At 47.6% G+C, this 18,077-nt stretch overlaps 1 protein-coding gene across 5 annotated transcripts in view; it reads right to left on the reverse strand.

The window, feature by feature from the left end:
• The window catches only part of DIS3L2 (DIS3 like 3'-5' exoribonuclease 2), a 290,436-nt gene that overhangs the window by 70,855 nt on the left and 201,504 nt on the right, over nucleotides 1-18,077 (reverse strand). For all 5 annotated transcript variants that reach the window (XR_014789643.1, XM_084847710.1, XM_084847711.1 and 2 more), the window contains 2 exons: nucleotides 10,484-10,591; nucleotides 7,447-7,680 (listed from right to left, as the gene is read on the reverse strand). Coding sequence is in view for 4 of the 5 variants with exons in the window: in XM_084847710.1 (XP_084703836.1) it covers nucleotides 7,447-7,680; nucleotides 10,484-10,591 (342 nt within the window). In the remaining variant the exon portion in view is untranslated. The remainder of the gene's footprint in view (nucleotides 1-7,446; nucleotides 7,681-10,483; nucleotides 10,592-18,077) is intronic.

Here is an 18,077-nt window from a genome sequence, read left to right on the forward strand (position 1 = left end):
CCATGTCCCTTTAACTCAGAAAGCTAGCATGTCAAGGAGAGGGCTAGGCGAGAACCCTTCCCTGACAAGCTATTTTTCTATGAACAGAGATGTTAATGTGATTTTTTTTTAAATATGGAGGAGCATTCCATCACATGACACCCCCATCTGCAGTCTGAAGTGGTGAAATCCAGAAACAGGTTTTGCACCTTGTTTGTGAGAACCAGGCAGAAGCAAAAAGGGACACCCCGAGGCATTTTGGTGCTGGCTGTATAAAATAATCCAAACAACATATATACACAGGCTGTTGGGGATGGGGTGGGTGGGGTGGGAAGGCTTTGCTCCCATTGCTACATTGTCCTCACCAGCATCTTACTTTTCCCCATATAAATGAAAGGCAACTATCTGGCCTTGGTTTTGCTTGTTGTTGTAATGTTTGCATTTTATGTTTTGTATTGAATAGTACCCAGACAACTTTGGTTGCTGCGTGGTTTAAAAGTGGAGTGAATAAATAAATTACCTTAAAGGGGAGTAAGTAAAAGAATACACTTGATGCAAGGGTGTTGAACCTCTTACTTTCCCCTGGGATACTCCTGCCTTCACAATCCCATCCTGAGTTCGGTCTCCTAGTCATGACAGAGCAAAGGAATGGGGGTTAAACCCAGATGGGTTGAAGGGCCAACTTCTCCAAGGCAGCAGATGCCAGAACTTCTCACTGGGAGGAAAAATGTCCTTTTCTACACCCTGTGCCAGCAAGGCGCAGCTCGTGCTCCCAGGGCAGAGACCTGTCCGACGCCCTCCCCTGCTGGGGGTATGTGGCAGAGGCCACCTGTGTGTCAGCCCACTGGCTTCTTGGCCCTGAATATGGTTCGATTTGCATGAAACGTGGAAGGACAGTCATAGCTGTGCTGGAACAGAAGGGGCTGGAGGTGACACCCAGGCCTCACACTGGACGCCTCTGTGCCAGAGTGCAACGGAACATTGGGGAGCGGCCTTTAGATACAATACTTTTACATTTAAATATCTTATTGTGTTTGTCCTCATGAATGAGGTCAATCTTGTTGCCATTTTACAGGTAGGATACCAGCAGAGTGGGAGGGAAATTGATTGATTCAAGGCCAAATGTATAGTCAAGGCCAGGCCCAGGTCACTTACTTCTGTCCCAAGACATACATGTACACATAGCTATGTTTTGCTTGCAGTCTTCCCTTGTTCCCCATATCTCTCTCCCCTCCTTCTGTCCTTTCTCCAGGGTCAAATTTTATACTGTAAGCTCCTTGGGGCAGGGAGCACTTGCTTTCTCCTTCATAAAGCACCATGCAGATAATGGCCCTGCAAAACATTGTTGCCATAGTTAAGGTGATCATGGAGGTTGAGAGCCTTAAAAAAACATATTGTTGGGTGCACAGTTAAGATAGATTTCCGCTGTTGCCTTCTTTTTTCCAAGTCACACATCTCATTACAATACGATGAACTTTCCCCCAGCCGCTTCCTGGCAGGTGAAACAATGCAGCCTTTGACACACGAGCCTCACACTGCCACTTAAGGCGGCCCCTTTCACATCACTCAGCAAGCAGTGACTCAGGGCGACAAAAAGAAAAGGCGGACTGGCCACGTAGCCGGCTGCAATTAATACTTGGAAGAAGAACGCTCTCACAAGAACTCCTCCAGGCCCAGCCTCAAGGGAAGCTGAAAGAACCGGAGGCTTTCAAGTGACGTCTGCTTCCAGCTCGGGAAGGAAAAGACTTGCAGCTGAATGGAGGGCAAAGGGTTCATCCATGTCAAGTGCCATTTCTTCCTTGAGAAAGATTCATGCCTTGCCCTAACATGTGCCTCTCCACAAACCCCACTGGTGGACGTAGGCTGCCCTTACTCTTAGCGAAGGCACTCAAGCGGGGGAGGGGGTGCGCTTTGGCGCTCCCACTGGACAGTCGGTGCTTCCAGCAGAAGCAGCTTCCACAGCCGGAGCTGCCTGTGACCTCATGTCGAGAACAACTGCTGTAATCCTGCACTCTTTCCTTGCCTGCACCTCACTGGAATCACCCAGTGCTGCATACGTCGCGAAATGTGTGGTTTCCGCCTCAAGTACCCCATCCAAATAGCAGGCCCCCTTCTTCCAAATCTCACTCCACGATGGTTCGAGCCCAGGAAGCGACATCCTGCCGAGCAATGTGATGCGACTTGCAGGGTGGTCAAGCTCCCATCCCTCTGACCAGAGCTGCCCTGAGATTGCCACTGCCCCCTGGCCAAAGGCAGCACGAAGAGCCCTAGCTCGGTGGCAGAGCCTCTGCTTTACACACAGGAGGTTCCAAGTTCAATCCCCAGCAACTCCCGGTGGTGCTGGAAAAGTTCCTGCCTGAAAATCTGGAGAGATGCTGAAACCCTGCAGAGCACTTGCCTTCCAAGTCACTGTACAATTCAAGAGCACTGCATCTGACTGGCGGGCCAGCCCTCCATGGTCTCCAAGGGGAACACAGCAGCTCTGAGAACTTACAGGCACGCTGCTTTGGCCATCATTCTTTCTCTCCTTGCTATGTGCTCTTTGTGAACTTTCCAGCTTTCTAGAGTGGGACCCTGATCAGCTCCCACCCCGAAGAAAGGGCTGTTCAGGAAATCAATCTTGTGTGGACAGGTTGGCTGCAAGCGCTGCTCAGACCCTTCAGGGCCACAACTAATGAAAACAACAGAGGCCTGGTGACCCAGCTACAGCAGACGAAACAGCACCGGGAAAAAGAGCTGAAGGGGAGAATAGAAAAGCCATTTCCCTGCATGCATCCAGAACACCACCTTGTCTCTCGCATCTTTATCTGCTAAGTTGTGTGGGGAAAGTCGGCTTCTCAATCCACTTGCACTCCAGGACTGGCTCCCAATGTCACAGGAAGCACCGCCGGCTGTGAGAGTGTCACATGCAACCAATTAACTGGGCTACTTCGCAGCACTGGAAGCAAGGTTCATATGCACAATCTCTCCCTTGACCTGGAGCTTGCACCTTCTCCCCTTCTCCACTCCCCATTAAGTTTCAGTCTGGGTGCTGTAAAGAAGCATCGCCGACCAGATGCATGAGCAATTTGAGCATCTAGCTGATGGCACTGCCTGCAATGCTGGATGCACCTCTGATGAAGTTTCTGGTTGGTGGTGGAGCCCCATCTGCACAGGAGGAGGGCTTCCGCTGTTAGCTATGTCAAGGGAGAGTGAGCCAAGTGCTGATGGCGCTCCATCTGCTACAGTCAGGACAGTGTGTGTGAGCAAGAAGCACACTTCAGGGCCCTTGCCTGGAACTGAGAGGCGTCACTGAAAGGGAGCTCAAAGAGGAGCAAGAGGAGGTGCTTCTCACCCATGGTAACGCAAGTGCCTGGTGACTCTTAAGTCTACCAGGTCCTCAAACAGTGCCCCAGATGAATTTCCAACAAGAGATATGGTGGGAGGGACCAAAGTCACCAAAAGAGACCAGATGGGAAACAAAGATTTAGAGTGGAATCCTATGCATATCTACGCAGAAGTAAGTTCCACTGAGTTCAATGGGGTTTACTCACACCTAAGTATATCTGGGTCTCCAGCCTAAACAGCAGAGCTTGAGGATCAGAATGCCAGCATGAAAATGTATTCTCAAGGAAACCGATTCACAAAATCCCTTAAGAACATAAGAACAGCCATGCTGGATCAGACCAAGGGTCCATAGTCCAGCATTTTGTTCACACAGTGGCCAACCAGCTGTCAACCAGGAAACCACAAGCAGGGCACAAGTGCAACAGCACCCCCCCCCCCACGTTCCCCAGCACCTGATGTACATAGGCTCACTGCCTCTGGTACTGAAGGAAGCACATAGCCATTGAGACTAGAAGCCATTGATAGCCTTCTGCTCCAGGAATTTATCTAAGCCCCCTTTAAAGCCATCCAAATGGGTGGCCATCACTACATCTTGTGGTAGCGAATTCCAAAGCTTAACTCTGCGCTGTGTGAAGAAGGATTTCCTTTGATCTGTCCTGAAGCTCCCACCAGCCAGCTTCATGGGATGACCCCATTGGGTTCAAGTATTATGAGAAAATGTCTCTCTGCCCACATTCTCCACACCAGGCATCATTTTGTACACCTCGAACATGTCTCCCCTTACCCTCCTTTTTTCCAAGCTAAACAACCCCAGTTGTTGTAACCTTCCCTCATAGGGGAGATGCTCCCACCCCTTGATCAATTTAGGTGCCCTTTTCTGTACTTTTTCCAGCTCTTCTGTGTGTGTGTGTGTGTGTGTGTGTGTGCGCGCGTATGTATATGTGTGTGTGTGTGTGTGTGTGTGTGTGTGTATACACACACACACACACACACACGGTCACCAAAACTGTACACAGTATTCTAAGTGTAGTCGCACCATAGATTTGTATAAAGGCTGTATGATATTGGTAGTCTTATTCTCAACTCCCTTTCTAATTATACCTGACATGGAGTTTGCCTTTTTTACAGCGGCTGCACACTGGGTTGACATTTTCATCGAGCTCTCCACCACAAACCCCAAATCTCTTTCTTGGTTGGTCACCGCTAGCTTAGATTCCATCAGGTTATACTTGCACGTTGGGATTTTTTGTCCCAACGTGCATCACTTCACACTTGCTTGCACTGAACTTGGTGCCCAGTCATCAAAATCCTGGTAAACCACCAAAGCATTGCAAGGATATTTTGAATGTTCTTGTTTTTAACTTGTTGTACACCACCTTGACGGCTTTTTAGAAGATAAGGTGATATATAAATGTTAGTAATAAATTATAAGGCAACTAGTAAGAGGAATCTGGAGGCTGAAAACCACACAGGGGAGTAATCTGAAAGGCACAATGCAAGCTGAGGATACAGCAAACTATCAACACAAACACACTCACTAATCCTGAACCGAGAAGCACATTAATGACAAAACCAATGCATTTGTATTCCTTCCTACAGCACTCTCTAGGGATTAAACACAGCCAGGATTGCAATAATTTTTGCAAAACCTTAGGAACTGGTTCCAGAGGGAGGAGAACATAGACTTGAGTGTGCCCAGACTGAGAAGCCATTCATGAGGCATCAAAAGGAATGGAAGGAGAGATTCTCTGCCTTGATAAGATGCTTCTCTGCATTGTAACAACAGAAATATTCATGTAGATTAATGACTATACTTGGCTTGGCTTGCCAATCTGACAAATAGCCCTCTTCTCAAGAACAACTGCCCCAGCCTGCATTTTCACATGGGAAGTTGTTCAGGGGGTAGGGTGGATTCGATCTGTCAAATCACTGGGACCAAAACAGCCCTGAGTTTCTGCCCTGTACTAACACTTTAAAAGAAAAAAGGGACCAATATAAAAGGCCTGGAATAGGAGGGGAGTAAGCCCCACTTGCATTACCATGGTGAGAAGCATCCTAGATCTTTGTCAGCAGAGGTCTAATTTTTCCCTCTCTCCCAGGCTGGGACAGGGAGGAGGAGAAACTTTTCTCGCTGATGCACATTTTCAAACATCATAGTGCCACTGCTTCTCTCAAGTACATTTACTCAGAAGGAAGGGTTAAAAAAAGCACCTTGTTAATCCATGCTTTAGCCAATAGAATATTTACTGAAACATTTATACTCCCACTTTCGTCCCTGCTATTGGATCTCCCCAATTTGAAAATCAAATTTCAGTAAAAACAGTACAGTAAAAATAAAAATATAACCTTAAAAAAAAAAAGACAGCTGATAAGATTGTAGCAAAAGCCAGCTGGAAAGACAGTGCATTCACAGGAATTTAGGTATCCACACTGAAAGTGACGGAACAATACTATTCTTGCCTCGTGTCTGAATCCATTTGGGGAAAGGCCAACCAAGCCTCCTGGCACAAAGAGTCCCCAAGCTGAGGTGCCATACAGGCCTCCATCAGGCAGGGCAGGATCATGCAGAAAGATGCTGTGCTATAAGCATTTTGGCCCCAAGCCGCAAATCTTCCAGGGAGCTGGAATTCTAGTCTCACCCCATATTTTGCTCCCTCTGCCTCCTGGGTTTCTCCACTGGTGGTTCTGAGCAGCAGCACCCCACCCCCCACCCTTTCCAGTTACTCTATTCAGAGCTACACCTGTTTGTTTCTGCAACAGTAGGACTGCTAGAAAAGGGGAACAGAGCCCCACTAGCTGTTTGACCCCTTTCAAGACCAAATCTCGAATGGGCGGTGAAGACATTTTGATCCCAGCAGCCTTTTGCCTGCAAAGCATTGGTGTTTTATTTAAAGCTATGTTTCATAGTTGGTCTCTGCCTTCATATTTTACTCTCTTTTTATATATTTTTGTATTTGTATTTAATGTATGGTTTTATATTGTGTTATGGTTTTAAACTGTTGTCAGCAGCTCTGAGTGATGCATGGCATTAGAAGGGCAAGATAGAAATCTTTGTATAAAACAAACAAAGTCTCCCTATCCACCCCCAGAGATGAGTTAGCATGGAAGACGATGAGACATGTTCTTGTATCCTAATTCTCAGTGCTTGTTTGCAGCACAACCCCTATATATCTGGAAAATTACAAGAAATTTGCCCTAAGTAGTACGGCGTCCGGATGGTGCAGGTACCTTTAGCCACAGCAATCAGGTGGGTGGCAAAGTTCAACATGCTGAACAAAAGCCCTTATTTTGCCTTTGTTTTGCCTTCCCTTTCAGAGTACAGCTCAACAAACTTGCTTGTGTCATCTGGAGCTATTTGTCCTGCAGGCACTTCCTCTCTGCCCATGACACGCAATGATCTGGATTGCATACAGCATGTCTGTGGCTCGCCACTATTGCCAATTTTGATCTACAGGCAGTGAGCGTATGCAGTATGATGCCAGCTCTTTCTGCTCTCACTCATCACTTGTCTAAATGCTCTCCGACAATGTGACAGGTAACTTCTGTACGCTTAATGACAACAACTGAGCATTCATTCATTACATTTCTATACTGCCCAAGAGCCAAAGCTCTCTGGGCAGTTCACAGCAATTTATGCCAACATTCTCTGACCTGGTGCCCTCCAGATGTGTTGGACTACAACTGACTGGCTGGGGGATGCTGCAAGTTTTAGTCCAACACATCTGGAGGGCACCAGGTTGGGGAAGGCTGGTTTATGCTTTACAGAGTGTACAAAGTTACTTTAGATGCATTCTCTGAATGTAATTCTGATGACCACCCCTGTAAGGTAGGCCAGTATTCTTATCACCACATTTGGGGGCAGGGGGCTGCCTTAGGGGCCACCTGGACTGAGGATTAACTTTCCCACACTTGGCACATTCAGTGATCAGATCATCTGGCTCAGACCTGCTTTCCTGAGGGGCTTTTCTGCAAGTTCTGTTTTTGCTATCATACATGTGAACTTGCTGTTATTTAATATGACAATATTTCCATTTGTGCCCACATACTTTCTCCAAGGAATTTGGAGTGCCATCCATTGGGGGTGCCGGGGGCGGGGGGAGAGATTCCATTTTTCCTCACAACAAGGTAGGTTATGCTGACCTGATCCAAACGGAGTGCGCCATCCATGAAGCGCTGCTCGCGCAACTGCTTGGCAATTTGGTGGAGCTTGAGGACTGCCTGGTGAACTTCATCTACTGAGTGCCGGGGGGAGACAGCGGGGAGCTCCTCTGCTGCGAACGCTTTCTCAGGGTTCTCAATCATACTTTGGGCATGGTCGTAGCTGAGCTTCGCACAGGAACAGATCACGGTCCGCCCAAACCATTCATCAAGAATCTGAAACATCAAGAGGTCGAACAAGGAACGTGAAACAATGCCAATGCCTCTTAATGCAGAAGAGCAACTCAAGGGAAAGGGGACGGACATCATCATGCCTAAAAAATACAAGGGTACACATCTGGACGGCACCAGGTTGGGGAAGGCTAAACTACTCCAACCTGATCCAGCATGGCTCTTCTTATGTTCTTATAAGGGTATACGTTGAACTACAACTCCCATCATTCCTTACCATAGCTCTGCTGGCTAGGGCTGATAGGAGCTGATGTCCAAAACATCTGGAGGGCACCAGGTTGGGGAAGGCTGCACTACTCCAAACTCTCCTCCCTTCATCTTTGGCCTGTCTTTGATTCTAAACCCTTTGAGCACGAACTTGCCACTTCTGCATCCTCCAAAACGCCTGGGGCTCAGTGTTAAACAGGATGTGCATTCCCTGCTTCGTTTCTTGCCGGCAAGAGCAGCTCTGCTGAATCATACCAATAGGCCAGCAGCATCCTGCTTCCAATAGCAGCCTGCCAGATGCTTTTGGGGAGCCCTTCATGCCCTCCCTCCTAAAATAACCTCCAGGATACGTCCTTGTCACCAAGAGACTCCATTTAGCTGCTGTGGCCAAGAGTCAGTGATAGATCCCATCCACTATAAATCTGCCTGATCCCCTTTTAAAGCCATCCAAAGCACTACATATTATCTATACAAAATAGACTATTAGAGACAATTTTAAAATTCACCAGCCAAGATGAGTATTAATGAAGAACAGCAAATAACAGCAACAGTATACATGACCCAGCAAAGTTTTTGTATAAAAAGTGGTCACCTGACAGCAGAAAGAGAACATGGACATGGTTACATAGCTCTCCCTGGAAAAGGAGACCCAAAAGGATGGGTGCCACAAGAGGAAAGAAAGACCCCATGTCCCTGTCACTCTCACTTTGGGGAGGGAAGGAATGCAGTATAAGGCCTCCCCTCCTGATCCAAAGGGTAGCGTGGAAAGTCGACACATTTCACATGTCCCAAGTCACTCACATTGCCAAAATAAACAGCTGGCACTTTCATGAGGTTAAATAAGAGGCACGTTGTACCAAGGAGGGCACCCAACAGTCCATGGTTCTCAATCTCATGTCAACCCTATCTAGGAGTGGCTCTTCATGGTCTCAACCAGAAACTTCTCCCTGCCTTGCTACCTAAGGTCATGAGGTCTCATATGCACCCAACAGGTGCTGTGCCTGGGCCCCTCCTACTAATAAATAATACCCATGATGGAGGAGGAGGAAATGAAGGAAAGAGCAGGCAAGGAAAAACAGGCAGAAAACGGCTCCCTCACCATTGGACATTTCCTGCTATCTCCCTAAATGTTAGGCTATCAGTCAGTGGGAGACAAATAATTAGCTGGCTAATGAGGAATAAACAGTTCATATATTTTGCTCTGCATAGCACAGCGTAGCAAGCCACTTTCCTCAGGCACCCTCCTGCAAGCTCAGGAGGGAGTCAAAATGAAGAATCACATTGGGAGTCAAAATGAAGAATCACATTGCTGGAAACAAGCCACGATTGCCTGAATCCATATGAACTCTCCATGAAGGAAGACGTGTGCCCTCTTAGCACAGTGCATTGAACGGCTCTGAAGCCATTACCTCCACCCTCTTCACCCCCTTTTAATCCCTGGTTAACGGTAACAGCTGAATTAAGCCAAGGTCCTCATTCATCTTGGCCCAGACCGTTAAAGCTCAATACATCTCAGGGTTATTAGAAGCATTAACACTGTCAATCCGTATGTGAACTAATTCCATAAATCCAGGCAAATCTAAGTTAAAAGTGTTACTGCCTGGGCACAGGTGAGGATTTCCCGTAAGAAACTGTTTTCCAGAACCAAGGGCAACCAGAGCGCAGCCTTTGGGCAAGATGCAATAAAAAGAGGTGTACAAGTGGCCTCCACCTCAAAATATGAACGCTGCAGAGACTGGAATTCAAGCCGGTGAACTGATGGAACAGTCATAGGAGGGGGATTGAAAACAACAGAGATATAGACAAGAGTCATGGTCTAGAGCAGCCTTCCCCAACCTGGTGCCCCCCAGCTGTGTTGGGCTACAATTCCCAGAATGCTGGGAGTTCTAGTCCAACACATCTGGAGCGCACCAGGTTGAGGAAGGCTGGTATAGAGGGATTTAGAACAAAATTCATGGAGAAAGATCTACCTGTAGTTTCTTAATTAGCCACGATGGCTGACTGGAACCTCTATATTCAGAGGCAGTATACCTTTGAGTACCAAGTGCTGGGAGGGGGTAACAGCAGGAGGGCTGTTTAGGCCCTGTTTGTGACCTTCCTGGAGGCAGATGCAGCTGCCCCATTCCTATTCACCTAGTATTTCACTTCCCTGATCAATCAGTGCACCAATGTAAGGACATCACTACCACCACCACCTCCACCCCTCCCAATGAAGATTGCTGTACTGGTCCATGGGAGTGGGGTGGGGAAATCAAAATCCATTAGTTGGCCAATACCTTTATTAGGACCAACCGAAATTCCACAAAAATATGAAAGCTTTAGAATTCTCCAGAATTCTTCATCAGGCTACGTCAGTACAAAAAGCAGGGGATGGGGAGAGAAAAAGAAAAATCCCTAAATGTGACCAGATCTCCCCCCTCCACACACCCCATCCCCTGCTTTTTGTACCAACATAACCTGATGAAGAGTTCCGGGGAACTCCAAAGCTTGCACATTTTTGTAGAATTCTGGTTGATGTCAATCTAAGGAGTAATGTTGAGCAACTTACACCAAGTGCTCCAAAGGCAACGCCCAAGCTTACCTTGCCTTCTGGAGTCAGTTTCCATATGATGGAGAAGGTGAGTCGGTCTGTCATGGGATTGAGACTGCACAGCTCCTCGCAGAGCAGTTTGGGAAGCATGGGGATCACCTGGAAGACAAAGGATCACATGTAAAGATGCATCTGCTTTCCCTGGAAAAGTCTCCCAGCTTCCCACTGCTGTTGGAAACCATCTCCCTTTCCATGAGCAACCCATGGCCGAGGGGGAAAGTAGGAACAGCTCAGACAAACAACAGGAAGTACATCTAAGTACTATGCATAATTTACTTAGGACGCTGATGGGGAAACTAGGGGATGTTGTGAGGGCTACTGGTTTAGAGCCCTTTTTAAAATTCATAGAAGACAGGGGTGATTTGCCATGGCAGCCCAGGATGGAACTTCCATGCACAGAGCTAAGGTGCCTCTGAGGAACAGGCAGTGAGGATAAACAAGGGTGGACATCATTTCTCCCTTAGTCCAAGAACTTCCAGAGATGCCTTTCTCTTGTTGGAGACAAGAGTGCTGGGAATTATGGGAGTTGTAGTCCCACACACCTGGAGGGTACCAGGCTGGCAAAGGCTGCACTGCAACTTGCTGGCTAAACGGGACGTGCCCCTTCAAGTGAGCTTTGCCTCTGTGAACACACATAACCAGCATGCCTAGCGCCCAGGTAAGATGACAAAAACTCAGAACAGACTCTACTGAGATTATTTGTGTGCCCTTGTCAGGAGTGCCCTAGTGGCCTCTTTCAGTCTACTCCAATAGCCAACTCAAGACACAGACAAAAGGATTTTTTTCAAGGCTTTAATCCTTTTACAGCTAATGACTCTTTCAGATGCTAATCACCAGCGACTAAGCAATGAACAGCAGAGTAGCCTATGCTCCAGGTTAGGTAGTTGGTCCCCGTTTGAAGGAGAATCACTTGCAGAACCTGAACTTATGAGCTAGGGAGAGTTCCTCCCTCTTTCCCTTGGGTCCACGGGATGCGACCGTTGCTTGTGCGCCAAACGGGCGCTACGCCTCCTTTCCGTGCCCTCCATCGCTCATCACTCCCTGCGTCTGCGTCGAGTGTCTAGCAAGCCACCCTCCCTCACTCTCTCGCTGCCAGGGTCACTATCTATCTCAGGAATGCTGACAGGAGGAAGCTCTGCCAGCTGCTGTACCTGGGAGGGATGAGCAGGCTCCTCTCCCACGGATTGCTGTTCCTCCTCAGAATCAGAACTGCTCTGGGGTTCTATGGGCTCCGTTTCCACCCTGACAGCCCTTTTCTCTATGGACATGCACTGTGGATCCCATGGGTGTTTCCAGACATGGCAGGCTGCCATGTCCTCGAAGCATAATATAGAACAGAAATCCTAATCCTGTGGAGCTGAAGTGGTGTCAGTCAAGAGCCAAGCAGTTGCACAGATCACTTCGGGAGAGAGAAAGAGGCAACAGCAATCATGTGTGGAGAAGCAAGAGCCCTCTTCAGATCACATTTCTGGGGTTTTGAACTGATTTCAGTGCTCATTCATTGATTATTTAATCAGTTTGCATCAAATCATCTTGGCAATGCAATCAGGATCACACCTGCAGCAGCACATGCTTTTGAAAACAGAACCAAGGCAATCCAAACCTAGTGCAACCAAAATGACTGACATGTGCTTATTTGACATCATCAGTCCTGCCTTGGTTCTATGGGGTTCTTGCAGGATGCGACCCTGAGTAGTGAAATGCATTCCAACCCCCAACCCCTTGCCGCACTTGCTATGGGGATGTTACCAGGCATTGCAAATATGTCCCCAAGCTCATGTGCATGGATATAAGGGTTAGAAACTTCCTTTTCTCTTAAAGGGAAAAAAAGGAAAGCTCAAGCTCCTCAGGAAGGGATGCAGAACCTCTTTCAGCCCAAGAGTCAAGTTCACTTTTGGAGAAGATTTTGGGGGCTGCATTCCAGTGGTGGCAGGATTAAAGGCAAAAAGAGGTGAGGCAAAGGGGACAGGACCAAAATGCCAAAATACCAGCTTAGTTTATCTTACAGCTCTTACTTCCAGTAAGGAAGAGGCATTTCAACCTTTTAAAATGGGGGAAAAGGCACAAAAGCTGGGAGACCACTGAACGATCAGTGGCTGGGCCTGCGAAACCCTGAAGGTCCAGACTGGAACCCTAGGAAGACCTGATCTGGCTCCTGGTCCTGAGGCCCTGTGCCCTCTCATCTACTCAGTTCCAAAACTGAGTGGGAAAGTTAAAAATACGTATCATGTAACACTCTGACCTGCAGCTACAGAAGGCTATAAGAGAAGCTTCGACGCATGTCACTGAGCAGCTGCTGGCTTTTAATTTCACAGGATTACAGAATATTAGAGTTGAAAGAGACCTTGGAGATAATACTGTCCAATCTCTGCTCAGTGCAAGAATTTAGGTGACAGTTTCCAGGAGATGTGGATATTTAATTTGAATTAACTAGTAGTGAATAATCCTGCTTCTATGATTGGGATGTTGAGCATTGCTTTTGAAACAAGGGAACATGGCATCTGAGCTCTTCTCCTGCTATAGGAAGGCATCCTTCTCTTGAATCCCAGAAAATGGTGACTGTGGTACTTCAACAACCGCAAAAATGTATGAAAGAAGACTCCGAGTCAGTGTAGTCCAGCAGATGAAGCATCAGCCAAGGACCTTCAAGGTGTGGGCTTCAATCCATGCTCAGCCTTAAATGCAATGGGTGGTCTTAGGCAAATCACGAGACTCTCAGGCCCAGTTTCTCATCTGGATGGTTACTGATGGCCTACATTGCAGGGTGGTGTGACTGAGATAAGGAAGACAACACAATCAATTGAGAAGCAACATCAGCTATGCAGGAACATAGCTGCCTTATTCTAAGTCAGACCCTCGGTCCATCTAGCCCAGTCAGCACTGACTGGTGGCCATGGCCCCGCCAGGGTTTCAGGCAAAAATTTTTCCAGCCCTACCTGGAGATGCCGGAGATGGAACCTGGGACCTTCTGCATGCAAAGCGGGGGCTCTGCCTCAGAGCAACAGCTTCCTGCCGCCCCCCCCCCCCAAGGCCAGACACACCCATTGCTCACGGGGAAGGCCAGCACTCCAGTCCCAGGCTATCGTTTTTCTTTATGACAGGGAACAACATTCACAACGATTAAAGGCAATGGCCGCCTGGGGTGGGCCTCCCAAGAACCCTTTCAAGAAACAAAGACGTCTTCAGGGCAAACGTGAACCTGAGAGGCAAGGGTGCAATAAGGGCTCACTGAGCTAACTGAAGAAGCTTGACATGAACCACCGGGTGGTCTCCTGTTCTCTTCCCCTTGCTGGCCCTGGGACTTCCTCCCCAACCACCTCTGTGGAAGTGCTCAATCTTTATTTTCCTTCTTTTTTTAATACACCAAGGGTAAATGATTATTGTGTATGAATATGTTTTATGATGTTCTCGCTCTCTCTTTCTCTTCTGTGGTCCCCCCCCCCTTTGCTGGGGGTTGTTTCTTGTTTGTTGTTGTTATTATTGTTGAATTTGCAAATAAAACATTTAAAAAGCTTTGGAATAAGCTACAAATGCAATAAAAATAAGGCATTCAAAAGTCAAACAAATGGGGAGGGGGTGTCAAAGATGTCATTTTGTCTAGTTGGCACCCCCTTATTCTCTTCCTCCAGATCCCTCCTCCAAACCTACTATGCCTACAAAGCCACTGTATCACACCTGACACTGACGTGCAAGTACACGCAATACCATTTGTGCATCTTCATCTCATTACCTCTTGCCTCTCCTGTCCCTACTTCTGTTTTCTCCACAGCCTACATTCAGATTGTAAGATCCTTAGGGCAGGTACCTGCCTAATGTTTTTTTAATGTTTTAATGTTATTTGTTTTCAAATTGTAAGCCACCTTGGAAATGTTTATAAAGTGAAAGGCAGGGTTAAATAAATATTGTAAGTCAGGGGTAGAGAACCAGTTTTAGGCAAAGGGCTGAATTGCCCCCCAATCAAGCCCTCCCTTCCATTTTTTTTCAGAGGTCCCGTATAAGTTTTGGAAAGCAAACATTTTCTATCTGCATGGAGAGCCTTCACAGGAAAGCTCTTAAAATATTTAATCACGTTTGTGGCTTGGCACCCGATCCCTGCTCATAAATCCACTCTAATTGCCTGGCAGAGTTTGGGACAGCAAGGCTGGCTATTGAGTCTCCCGACCGGGAAAGAAATCACTTTCCATATGAATCAGCAGGGCCGACTGAACTGGAAGGTCAGGAGGGCAGCGGGGAATGATAAGCCATTCCTCTCGACACAAAAAGGCTGCCAGCTGTGTTATTCCAATGGCAAGGGAGCACGTTGACAATAGAAGCAGGCCCATAATTCACAGGTCTCCTACGTGAGGCTGGCCATGCCTCAGTCCAGCAATGGGCGGTTATCCATCGAGAAGGGGCAGCGCCCGTTGAGGGAGGGCTGTGTAAGAAAGGCCCGCCACCCATCAGACCTCCTGCACTGGCTGCGAGATATTCCAATCTCAGATAACACCACAGAGGCCATACAGAGCAAATGCCAAGAGATTAATGAAACAGTCAGCCAAAGCCAAGAACACTGATGGAAAGAAACTCTCACTGGACAAGAGTCCCCTATTAAAAAGTAAGAACAGGGAAAGAGGAAAACCGCAGCCACCAGTACGGGGCACCAAGGTAGCACTCATCCAAAGGACCACCTAGTCCCACATGAACCTGCTGAAATGTAGAGATCTGCATCAGAGGCCTTCCCTCAGTGCTGCAGCCTTCAAAGGTTAGGCAGGTGGCGCCTGGGAAAAGGGCCTTCTTTGTAGTGGCGCCCCATCTGCAGAGTATACTCTCAGAGGCTCATCTGGTGCTGAATCTCATGTCTTTCTGGTGCCAGGCAGACTTCGCCCTTTAATGTGTTTAATACTGCTGTTGTTTGAAGGCTGTCTCGGTTATTGTTTTGTAAGTTTGGTGTTTTTGTTTAGACTATGAATTGCAAGCTGTCCTGTCAGCTTCGTTTTAAACTGAAGGGCGAGATACGAAATATTTTGGATACACACAAAAAACAAAACTGCTTAGCATTTATTTGGTGCCTGTAATGTGCCAATTCACCAACCTGCCCCTCTCCCAACCGTTCCTGAGGCTCTCCTTATGTGGAGAATGCAAGCTGTCTATGCACAGAGGCAGCTGCGTCAATCTGGCAGCTGATTCTGTTACTGCTGAGGGCAAGAACCTCAGAGGAGCCTTGCTAGATCAGACCAAAGGCTTATCTGTTCCAGCACTCTGCTTTCACAGTGGCCAACCGGATGCCTCAGGGAAGCCCACAAGCAGGACAGAAGGGCAACAGCGCCCTCCCGCTTGCGTTCCCCAGCAACGGGTATATAAAGGCATAATGCCTCTGGAGGTCATATACAGCCATCATGCCTAGCAGCGTTTGATAGCCTTCTCCTCCAGGAATTGGTCTAATTCCCTTTTACCATCCAAGTTGATGGCCACCCCCACACCTTGTGGTAGCAAATTCATTGCTGAACTATGGGTTGTGTGAAGAAATGCTTCCTTTGACCTGTCTTTAATCTCACACAATTCAGCTTCATGGGATGACTCCGGGTTCTCGTATTATAAGCGAGGGAGAAAAAACTCTCCTTAACCACTTTCTCCACACCATGCATAACGTGGCATACCTCTATCACGTCTTCACTTACTCAGCATTTTTCTAAGCTAAACACTGGAGCCTTTCCGCATAAGGCAGTTGCTCCAGCCCCTTGATCATGTTGGTTGCCCTTTTCTGCATCTTCTCCAGCTGTACAATACTCTTTTTAAGGTACAGTGACCAGAACCATACACAGCATCCCAACTGCAGTCACACCACAGATTTGCATAAAGTCAGGACGATACTGGAAGTTTATTTTTTATTCCTACAGGTGCAATGTTGAGTTGGCTGTACTCATTCTTGGGAAGGTAGACCCAGAAGGTGGTGCTGGGGGACTACTGATGTTCCCCTTTGTCCAGCATTCTATGGGGTCTCACAGGGTTCCATCTTGTCCCCCATGCTCTTTACCATCTACATGAAGCTACTGGGTGAAGTCATTCAGAGATCTAGGCTGCAGAGGCATCAATATGCAGATGACAGACAGCCCCACCTCTCATTTACAACTGATCCTAGGGAGGCAGGAGAACTCCTGAAGCACTGTTGGTCAGCTGTGTAGGACTGGAAGTGACTGAACAAGTTGGAGCTTAAACCAGGCAAGATAGAAATACTGTTGGCAAGTGGACTGTTTAGCTCGCGGTTGGGTGCCCAAGCCTGCCTTGGATGGACTTGCAATACCCCTAAAAGATCAAGTGTGTAGCTTGGATGTGCTCCTTGACCCAGCACTCCCGTCAGAGACACAGGTGGCATCAATGGAGAGGGGTACCTGATAGGTCAGTTCAGGCTGCACCTGCTGAAACTGGACTTGCCACAATCATTCACACCCTAGTAATCTCCAGATTAAACCCCTGCAATATGCTTTATGTGGAGCTGCCCTGGAAAACGTTTGAAAACATCAGCTTGTGTGAAATGCCACTGTGAGGTTGCTAACAGGGGATAGCTGTTGAGAAAATAGTACACCTATTTTATTTGATTTGCACTGGCTACTGATTTGTGTCCAGGATCAACTGGAAGTGCTGGTCTAACCTTTAAAGTCCTAAATGGCTTGGGGACTTAACTAATGGGGAGAGCAATCCTATGCCCACCAGACAGGGTCTCGGGGGGCATAGAATAGTTCTGTTTCCTGGCTCGGAACTCAGAGCCAGGAAACCGCATTCCCTGCCCCCCCCCCCCCACCGGTAGATGGCACAGAGACACCTGCACTGGTTACCTCTCCGTGCTCACAAAACGGAGCGTGGAGACAGGGAAAAGGGGGCATTCCCACAGGTGGGGAGGGGAGCAGACCGGGACGGTTGCATTATGCCATTTCCTATGGCTGCCCCAGCCTCCTTCCCTCCCCCTCTGAGGTGCCACTGCTAGACAAGCAAAATCACCCATCTAGCAGAAATGCAGGGTGGCTGGAACGCAGAGCTGCTGTTCTCCTCCCGCCCTGCATTGGATACTTGGCAGCCTCTGAATTTGGAGGCTGCCAACTAGGATTGTGCTCTTAAGGATCACTGTATTCCATACATTCCTCCCCATATGCTCTGTGTAACATCTGAGGCTTTGCTCCAGATTGCTTTATCTTATGAGGTACGTCTGGCAACTACTAGGAGCAGGGCCTTTTCTGTGATGGCTCTCACTCTGTGGAATGCTCTTCCTGGTGAGATCCATCAAGCTCCAACACTTTGCTCCTTTTGGCATTTGATTAAAATATGGCCGTTCAAGAAGGCATCAGGATGAATGTTTTCCTGGCTTGTTATTTTAACACTGCTCCCTTTTCGGCTGTTAATGTATGGTATGGTGTTTATAATTTTGATGAATTTTATGTTACTGTAAGGCTGCACTTTGTGAGCTGCCTTGAGTTCATTTGTGGAAAAAAGGCAAGGTCCGTGTTTTTTCAATAAATAAATACAATGTTGACAGACAATGCAGCTTTTGCAAGGGAAGCGAAAGGTCAATTTTGCTTGAGTGGGAAAAGCACCCCAAAGGGCATAAGGTAAG

The sequence above is a fragment of the Heloderma suspectum genome, chromosome 3 (assembly GCF_057233095.1).
Source record: "Heloderma suspectum isolate Gila_16-S chromosome 3, 16-S_ref, whole genome shotgun sequence".
Lineage (NCBI taxonomy): Eukaryota > Metazoa > Chordata > Lepidosauria > Squamata > Helodermatidae > Heloderma > Heloderma suspectum.